At 57.0% G+C, this 9222-nt stretch overlaps 1 protein-coding gene across 4 annotated transcripts; it reads right to left on the reverse strand.

Moving 5' to 3' along the window:
• Nucleotides 1–1114: 1114 nt before the first annotated feature.
• LOC120859306 (cytochrome P450 2D14-like) lies at nucleotides 1115–6271 on the reverse strand. 4 transcript variants are annotated; one of them, XM_040235451.1, is made up of 9 exons: nucleotides 5210–6270; nucleotides 4293–4464; nucleotides 3595–3747; nucleotides 3330–3490; nucleotides 2752–2928; nucleotides 2450–2591; nucleotides 2045–2232; nucleotides 1473–1614; nucleotides 1115–1372 (listed from the first exon to the last, which is right to left on the reverse strand). In XM_040235451.1, exons 1-9 carry the CDS (start codon nucleotides 5396–5398, stop codon nucleotides 1194–1196), a joined length of 1503 nt encoding a protein of 500 aa, XP_040091385.1. In that variant the 5' UTR covers nucleotides 5399–6270; the 3' UTR covers nucleotides 1115–1193. The 4 variants fall into 4 exon arrangements, with proteins under 4 accessions (XP_040091385.1, XP_040091386.1, XP_040091387.1 ...); XM_040235452.1 differs by having other exon boundaries at nucleotides 1115–1311; nucleotides 5210–5570; XM_040235454.1 differs by having other exon boundaries at nucleotides 1121–1372; nucleotides 2045–2286; nucleotides 5210–6271.
• Between the last annotated feature and the right edge of the window lie 2951 nt (nucleotides 6272–9222).

Below are 9222 nucleotides of genomic sequence, written 5' to 3' on the forward strand. Positions count from 1 at the left end.
TGTCTCCCAGCTCTTAACCTCAATGTGCCAAGGAGTCTGCCCAAGACTCTGGTGAGCAGACAGTCATTAGAGCTCTTGGGTGGTATCTGTGTGAGCTCAGTCCAGACCAGACTGGGGGCTGGAGCTGGAGGTGGAGGTGGAGGATGGGGGTCCCTGCCCTTGACCGGGGCTCCAGGCTGAGAAGGTCACAGCCTCAGAATCAGTGCAGGAACATAGGGCCCGGCAGCCATCAGAGGCAAACCTCCTACTGGCTGAAGGGGAAACAGAAGCCCAAGGTCACATGGTGTCATAGAACAGCAAGGACGAGAGCCAGGGTGTGCTCCTCTGAGCTCTGCAGGGATTCTTTCTGCTCTGCCATCCCACTGTCACAGGATCCAAGGCTGACCCTGCCCCAAGGCACGGCCGCGGTCCACAGGGGCTCATTTCTGGCCCCTGCCTAGGCTCCTGAGATCCCGGCCTCACCTGGTTCCTCAATGGATGGAGCCCCAGGTTGGAGCTGAGCTCTAGTGCGGCCATGAGTGGCAACTCCTACTGGGCAGGGGCTGGGGGATGAGTGTCCTTAAAGGGCAGGGAAAGGGGGCCCATGCTATAAAGAGGCCCAGGGAGGTGGCTTCCTCCTGGGAAGAGCTCCTGCCTCAAGAGCACTGAGTGTTGGGGGCTCACCCGGCGTATTGCTTCCCAGTGCCCCCTCCCCACTTTCTGGGCCAGCAGACTTGAGGTGCTGGCTGACCTGTGGCCTGTGGAGCAAGGTGGCTGTGGCTAGGCCTGAAATGTGGATGTCTGAGCTGATGGGCCTCCTTATCGCATGGGAGCGTGAAATCTCTCCCCAGCCTATGTGAGCCCCTCCAGCAGAAGCCAGGACCTGATTATATAGGCTTGATCACTACGCCCAGTAAGGGAGGTTGGGTCTCCCAGGGTGTCTGGGTGTAAGCCTCAGTACACCCATCTCACAGTACACCCCAGGACACTCTGAGCCTCAGTACACCCATCTGTTAAACGGGGTCAAATGCCAGGTAAGGATGAATCAGGCCGGGGGGTAGGGGCTGGTTTTGGGGAGACTGCTGAAGCCACGTGACTGCCAGGGACTGGTCAGGGGCCCCAGGTGGGACTCAAGTCAGGATGGAGCCACCAGACACCGGTTTATTGAGCATCAGGGCTACGACTGAGGAGCGGGTTGGGGCAGGTGCCTGCATCTAGCGGGGCACTGCACAGAGCTGGTAGGGGGCTGCGGTCACCAGGAAGGCAAAGACACCATGGTTGCTGGGGTTGGGCTGCCCGGCAGGCACCGAGAAGCTGAAGTGCTGCAGGAGGCTGGTGAAGAAGAGGAAGAGCTCCATGCGGGCCAGGGGCTCCCCGAGGCAAGCGCGGCGGCCTGTGGGTGGGCATGGGGGCTCTGTGAGCCTGGTCTCCCCCTCCAAGACCTCATCAGAAAGGGGAAGCAAACCGGGCACCCCACCCCACCCCCCAGGTACCTGCAGAGAAGGGTATGAAGGCCTCCTGCTTGATGAAGCAGCCCTGGGCATCCAGGAAGTGCTCCGGGTGGAAGCGGAAGGGCTTCTCCCAGACGGTCTCGTCCTTCAGCACTGACGACAGGTTGGTGATGAGTGTTGTCCCCTGGTGGGAAATGTCTGGCATGGGTGAGGTTTTGATTGGTGTTGGGGGGGGGTGCCCAGGGCCCTGCCACCAAACACACATGGGCACACATTGCCTGGCACACACCCAGACTCTTCAAGTAACTCTCAGCCCCAGATGCTTCTCAGCACTGTCCTTGTGCCCATGGCAGGGTGCTCTTACTTCCCCTCAGTGCCCGGGCTCCAACATTGAGACATGTTCTAGTTTGTCTTCCCTGCCCGACCTGGGGCTCTGAGTGGACAGAGCCAGCCCTGCTCTGCTCTCGTCCACGCCCACCCAGGCTGGGACATTCAGTACCTTGGCCATGAGGACGGGGTGGCTTGGATTCCAGTCCTGGCCACAGCTGGCAACACTCACTGTGGCTACCAGTGGCAGGTGGTGCGGGGCTGGGGTGGCAGAGCCTCAGGCCTACCTTTGGGACGAGGAAGCCCTGCACCTCGATGTCACGGGTCGTCATGTGGGGCAATCCCAGGGGGACGATGTCCGCAAAGCGTTGCACCTCATGGACCACGGCCACGGTGAAGGGCATGAGGGCCTGATCCCCCATCTCTGGTCGCCTCACCTTCCCTATCACCTCATCGATTTCCTGCTGGACTCGTCCTGGAAAACAAGTGTCCTCGTGGTGGTCAGACCCAAGGGCTGGGCTCCTGCCTCCTCCTGACACCCAGGTAGCACTGCGTCCATTCGGAGGAGGCGCTGTGACATCAGAGCTGGGGCTCAGGCCCTGCACAGAGCTGGTGCTGGTGGCCAAACCAACCAAGCTCAGAGGCCTCGGGCTGTCCTCGTCCTCCCAGCACCCACCCCGGGCTAGACTCACGCTGCACATCTGGGTGCAGGATCATGAGGAGGAGGGCCCAGGCCAGTGTGGTTGAGGTGGTGACCATCCCAGCGGAGAACAGGTCGGCCACCACCAGGCGCAGGTTCTCATCACTGAAGCTGCTCTCGGGGTTTCCCTTGGCCTGGGTCACACCGGGAAGGTAAGCTCAGGGACAGAGGTGAAGTCCCCACATGGCCTCCCACCCTGCTCCGGTCAGCCCAGGTGTCTGATCCCTGGGTGATACAGAGGCCCGAGTTTGCCTCCGGGGCCCTGAACACACATCCCTGTTCGGGTCACCTTACCTCCTTCACCTCATCCAGGAAGGCGTCGGTCAGGTGTCGGGGTGGCTGGGTTGGGTCCCGGGTCATCTTCTGCTCGGCGATCAACTCATCAATCAGGGCCATGAAGGCCTTCAGCCCCGGGAAGACCTTGGCGGCCAGTCCTGGGATGCGCAGGAGCACTGGCACAGCTTCCACCACCTGTGCGGGTCACAGCCGTGGGGCCCTGGGACCTCCTGGTGCTCAGGCGCTCACCAGTCAGGTCCTCGCTTCCTCCAGTGTCTCCACCATCGACCTTGTTCCTCCCTAAGTTCAGACCCTGCCCCTCTCTCCTGGCCCTGAGCCCAAAAGATAAACCTAAAATGTACATCTCATGGGTACCGGTCCCTTCCAGTGAAAGCCTACTCCCACCCCTAAGCGCGCTGACCCCCGCCAGGCCTCTCCCATCTGGGCTGTCTGCCGTCTCCCACTCCAGACCTTTTCCTTGCAGGTGCCTATCCCGGAAAGCCCTTTCTTGCACTGGCCCTCTACACAAGTCCTCCTCCGGGGGAAGGGACTTGCTGGAGGACAGAGGCCGCCTCTACAGAGCTCCTTCCCCGCACCTGGCGCACTAAGCCAGACTCTTCTTTCAACAGGTCCTCCATCATGTCCAACAACTTGACGATGCGAGGATCGTTGTACTCGAAGCGGAACCCGAACGTCAGGGAGGCGATCACGTTGCTCACTGCTTTATTCAGGAGCTCCTTGGGGCTAAAGGGGCGTCCTGGAAGGGGACAGTGCAAGGTAGGGCACGCCTCCATCTCTTCCGTCCCAGACCTCTCCAAACCTCCCTGACCTCCATGTCCCTCAGCCCCAGCACTCACTCACCGGCCTGGTCGGCGAAGGTGGCACAGAGGCACGAAGCCTCCTCGGTCACCCACTGCTCCAGTGACTTCTTCCCCAGGCCGAAGTTGCGCAGGGTGGACAGCGAGAAGCGCCGCTGCTCGCGCCACGCGTTCCCATAACGCGCCAGGATCACTCCTGGGAGTGGGCGGGCACGTGGGCGTGGCTCGGGCCTGGCCCCGCCCCTCCCAGGGATCTGCTCACAACCCCGCCCCCGTGGGGGAAGGTCTCGGGGCTGCCCGCCCACACTGGCCTCGCCCTCCCCTCCCAAATCCCGCCCACTTTGACTCCCCCTTCCATCCGGGGACAAGTCCCATTCTCTGTCGGCCCGCATTGCTCCCCGAGTCACCTCTGCTTGGTGCCCGTCTTGGCTCCACTTTTTATTTTGCCCACGGAGACCCCGTTCCACGTGGGGAAGGTCCTGGCCCGCCACTGCCCTACCCACCCCGACATTGTCCTCTTTCCTGCCCACACCAACGTCCCCTTCACATTCGCAGTGACCCTGGGTCGCCCTCTCTTAGAAAGGCTCCCGCCCTCTGCCTCATCCAATTTCTCCTTCCCCAACGCTTGGCACAGTCTCTTTTCGTCGCCTGCGACCCCTCAGATTCGTTGGCTCTTTCCTGCACCGAACGTCCGCGACCCTGCATCCGCCTTCAGGGACGCGGCCTGCCCTCTCCACTTGCCTTCGGCGCGCGGCCCGTAACCCACGTGCTCATAGACGGCCGGAGGTGGACGGTCGGAAGTGTCCTGGCTGCGGTGCACCAGCGCCTCGCGCACAGCGGCCAGCCCGTTGAGCACGACTACCGGCGTCCAGACCTGCTGCAGGCTGAACACGTTTCCGAAGCGGCGCCGCAGCTGCAGGCCAAAGGTCGAGGGTGTTTGGCAAGCCCAGGCCCCGCCAGGCTGTGGGCCCAGCCTCCTGGCGTTAGCCTCTGGGCACCTCTGGGCCCCCGTCCAGCAGCGAGCAACTGCAAGGACTTTATCTAGTCTTGTGAGCCCGGGGGGTTACGTCCACTAGTTTTGAAGCTCTCAAGTTGGATGAGACCATCCTACTCGAGACCCAGCTATGACTGCAAGTGTCACAAAATGGCCAGCAGGCCAAGTTAGCATCCTATTTTACAGGTGAAGAAAGCGAGGTTCATAGAGGGGAGCAGGGAGGCCCAAGGTCTCACGGAGGCAAAAGATTTGAACCACATCACTGTGCCTCTCTCAACCTCAACTCACCTGATTTAAATAGGGCTCATGACCAGACATCCCCGCGTTCTCAAGACCTTTCCTCCCAAAGTAACCCTCAGGAATCAGGTGCACATAATTTAAGAGCTGGCTGGCTGAATCTCCAGCCTGTCGCCATGCTGTAAAACCCCCCACCCCCTGGCTTTTGCCCTCTCTGACCTCTGGAGTTTGGAAAATACAACAGTTTGGAAAATACAAACAGTTCTCGGGCCCTGAACAAACGCCCTTCCTCAGGAGGCCTCTCAAATCCGCCTCCTCTTCTTGGCCCAGTCCTCTTCCGGCCTGTGGCTTCACCCAGCGCCCACTGTCTGCTGCTAGGTGGGGCCCTAGGACCGCCGCTGCGCACTCCCCACCCCTCCGTCCTCACCTGGTTGAAGCTGGGACGCGGGTCCTCGAAATCCACCTGCAGCAGGTTGCCCAGCACCGGCAGCGGCGTGGGGCCTGGTGGGTAGCATGCGGCCCAGCGTGAGCGCCGGTGCATCAGGTCCAGCAAGAGCAAGAAGATGAGCACGGCCACGGCCAGGGGCCCCAGCGTGTCCCCAGACAGCAGCCCCATGGCTGCCTCCGTGGGCGCTGGGTTCCTCACCACACCGGCACCCAGGACCAGCCCAGCGCGGCACGCTCACTCCACCTCCGGGGCTCCACCGTTCCGGGGCCTCTTTATAGAGAGAGTGGAGGACCGGCCTTTGCCCTCTGCCCTGAGGTGTCCTGTCAGGGAGATTGTGCTGCCAGAGGGTACAGAGAGGGGTCAAGGAGAGTCAGGCCCACGGGCGCCCGCTGTCCCTCACGTGTGCTCTCCACGTGCTTCCGGAGGTGGCTGGAGAGCACAAGAAGTCCCCCTCCCCCGGCCTGACTCCCCAGCTGGGCAGAGTCAAGGAAGAATCCAGGGTCTTGGGGATGGGTTCTGCCACCACCTGTCGCCTGTCAGCCTCTAATGTGGCCACAGCGCCGTTCCCAGAACGTGTCCCTGTCCTCCTCCTGAGTGGCCTTCGCCTCCCAAGTATGTACTGGTCCTTGCCCCGTGCTGGCGGGAGGGCCTAATCACCGGAGGGACCACCGATAAAGTTCTTGGGGTCCCCTCACTTCCCACTGGTACACGCAACACACACACAGAATCACACACTCATGACCCACATCTACACACATTCACGTCCTGACTAGCCCATGCTCACATGCATGTCTACACACCCACACAACGACACCCACGAGTGCCCGTGTTACCACCTTCCCCTCACAGAGACCCAGCAGCAAGGGCTCTAGTTCTCAGCGGCCGCCTGGACTCAGCCGACCTCCCTGCACCTGGAGGCTGCTCTCGGGGGTGCCGGCGCCTTCGCCTGGCCGGCTGCTGCCTCAGTTTCCACCTGTTGTGGCTGAGGGTAGTTGAGTCTGGGGGTAGGGAGGCAGCAGGGTTGTTTTCTAAAACCTATGCATTCTCCCAAAACACATCCTTGCAAACTCCCCCCTCAAAAAACATATAACCAAGTCATATCCTACAAAAGTAATCTGCAATTATTTACTTATAACTTTTGAATAACTGTCCCCTCACACGTTTGTAAGTTAATATCTAATGTCTTTATCACACATCAAAATACTTTAAAAATATACCATTTCTGCCATATTGTAAACACTGATATTTAAATATAATTATGTTACTCTTTTAAACGTTTTAACTAGTCTTTCTTCATCTACCTGCAGGCATGGTGTACTACTCTTTTCAGGCGTCTGTGGGAAAACAGCCCCTCCCCATGAGATTGCTGTGGAGTCATCATAGGTGGAGACCTCTGTAAGGGGCTAAGGGGACTGCCTCATGTAGCACAAAGAGTGGTCATACTGCTTGATCAGAAATGATTGACCAACTGTGTGTGTGTGTGTGTGTGTGTGGACTCGAGAAATTCACTGTGTTCTCGGCAAAGTGTCAAACAAAGCCCCGCTCTACCACCCCCAGTCCCCTCCGTCCTGCCACGGGCTGGCTCTATGGTCACCCCAGGGCTCTGTGGCCGTAAGCTCATCTCAGGGCTCCGTGGCAGGAACCTAGATGAACCGACAGGAACAGATGACCCCTACTGTGTGAGTAGCCTTGGAATATGGTTCCACATTCATACGTGAAGGGGGTGGTGGTGAGCGGGACACCTGCCTGGGGTCACATATCCTCTTGGACATTGCAGGTCCAGGGACCTGTGCCTGAAGCCCCCACTCCCAGCCCTCTGTCAGGAAAACACACATGGAAGCTGGATGTCCACTGAGAGTCACTAGCCAAATTAGGGGATGTCCATCTGGTGAAACCTCGCAGCCTCCAGCAGCATTTTGTGTGTGTGTTGGAGTATAGCCAGGAAACATGTGACAGTTTCAGGTGAACGGTGAAGGGAAACTTTATTTTGTACTGGGGTATAACCAATTAACATGTTGTGACAGTTTCAGGTGGCCAGTGAAGGGACTCAGCCATACACGCACGTGTATCCATTCTCCCCACCTCCCACCAGCAGCTCCCACTTTGTAGAGGAGGAAACTTAGGCTCCCAGAGGGACAGTGACTGGACCCAGGCTGCCCAAGGTGACACGTTAGAGTCACAAGCCTGGTCTCTGGAGGCCCCCTGCTCTCTCTCTGGCGCTCCTGGGAAGAGAGGAGTTTCACGGGGACAAGTTTCTCTGTGACCCAGCAGCACGGACACATGTGGGCTACGTAGTTAGGGAGTGACTGTCAGAGGCTGGAGAGCCCCTAAGAAGGCCCAGGTGGGCAGGTGCCTTAGGGCTTCCATAATAGCTCAGTGGGTAGAGAATTCGCCTGCAGTGCAGAAGAATCCGGTTCCATTCCTGGGTCAGGAAGATCTCCTGGAGAAGGGATAGGCTACCCATTCCAGGATTCTTGGGCTTCCCTTGTGGCTCAGCCGGTAAGGAATGGGAGACTCTGTTGGATCCCTGGGTTGGGAAGATCTCCTGGAGAAGGGACTTCTCCAGGAAGAGAGGCTACCCACTCCAGTATTCTGGCCTGGAGAATTCCATGGACTGTATAGGTTTGCAAAGAGTTGGACACAACTGAGCAAATTTCACTTTCAGAGACAGAGTCCTATGTTGCTTCCTTCGTGGTTTTTTTTTTTTTTAATTAACCAAACTTTCATTTAAAAAAAACTTTATTGTCGTCAAAGAAATGTGTATACATAGTTTGATGAGTCAAAGGTTTAAGACCTGGAAAAAGTCTGCAGTTTGTCCCAATCCTCTTCACCCACAATTTCCGCAGCCCAGGGTATAAATCTTTTTAGCTTCCAACTTTCTAGCTGAAGCCGTTGATTTTGCCTCCACTGTTCTAGATAAAAAGCTTATCTTGCTTTGTCTTGATTGTTCAGATCTAAACATTATCTAATGAATTATTACAACGAAAGGTGAGGATTTAGCTCTCATAACACCTGAACACTTAGTGCCGCCTCCAACAGACGTTTCACCTCTCTCTGGTCTTCCTCATGATTATAGCCTCGGTTTTGGCATTCTACATGTTTTGGGTAAAGACATCTTTAGTTGTTAAAAATTTTTAAGTATCATTTTTGCTTTTTTTTGCTGACTTTTATATCATTTTGGCTTTTAAATTCCTCTCCCACAAAGTGGGTTCTTTTTAATTCATTTTTTTAGAATTAAGGAACTATTTAAATAGAATGAAATCCATTCTTTTTAGTGTACCTTTCTGTGAGTTTTGACAGATGTATACAACTGTGAAATTGCCACTACAGCCAAGATCCAGAACAGCTCCAATCTGTTCAGAAAAATCCCCCATACTCACTAATACCCTTCCCCCGCTCCCAGCCCCTGGCATCCAGTGAATGGTTTTCTGGCCCCATAGTTTTGCCTTTGCAAGATGGTCATATAACTGGAAACAGCCCAGTACCTAGTCTGTCTTTATCTGGCCACGCAGCAGGCCTGCGGGATCTCGGTTCCCCGACCAGGGACCAAACGCGGGCCGCTGCAGGGCAGGCACAGAGTCCTAGCCGCTGGGCCACAGGGCAGCCCCCCGGATGTGGCTCTGAGCCTCTCACTGAGCACAGGACGCCTGCGTGTGTTCCGCGGTAGTTTGTTCCTACTCACTGCCGAGTAGCTGTCCCGAGTATGGATGCACCGCGGTCTGGCCGCCGACTGGACGAGAAGCATTTGGATTGTTTCCAGTTTTTGGCCGTTTCAGATAAATGCACTGTAATGTTCATGTAGAAGTCTTGTGCGAACATAGGTTTTCCTTTAACTCAGATAAGCACCGCGCAGGGGGTGCTGGGGTCCCCTGCTAATGTGTACTTAGTTTCCTAGGAAACTGAAACTTTCCAAAGTGCTGGTATCCACTTTGCATTCTCTCCAGCAAAGAATGAGAGGATCTGTTTGTTTCCTAACATTTCCAGCATTTTCC

Source organism: Oryx dammah, unplaced genomic scaffold (genome assembly GCF_014754425.2).
Source record: "Oryx dammah isolate SB20612 unplaced genomic scaffold, SCBI_Odam_1.1 HiC_scaffold_504, whole genome shotgun sequence".
NCBI classification, from domain to species: Eukaryota; Metazoa; Chordata; class Mammalia; order Artiodactyla; family Bovidae; genus Oryx; species Oryx dammah.

Bases quoted from the DNA above. Each gene is read 5' to 3' on its own strand.
- LOC120859306 (XM_040235454.1), bottom strand. From the start codon at position 5,398: ATGGGGCTGCTGTCTGGGGACACGCTGGGGCCCCTGGCCGTGGCCGTG. The intron at 4,465-5,209 runs GTGAGGACGGAG...TTTGGCCTGCAG, and splicing joins CGCGTCCCAGCTTCAACCAG to CTGCGGCGCCGCTTCGGAAA. The intron at 3,491-3,594 runs GTGAGTGAGTGC...GTCCCCTTCCAG, and splicing joins CACCTTCGCCGACCAGGCCG to GACGCCCCTTTAGCCCCAAG.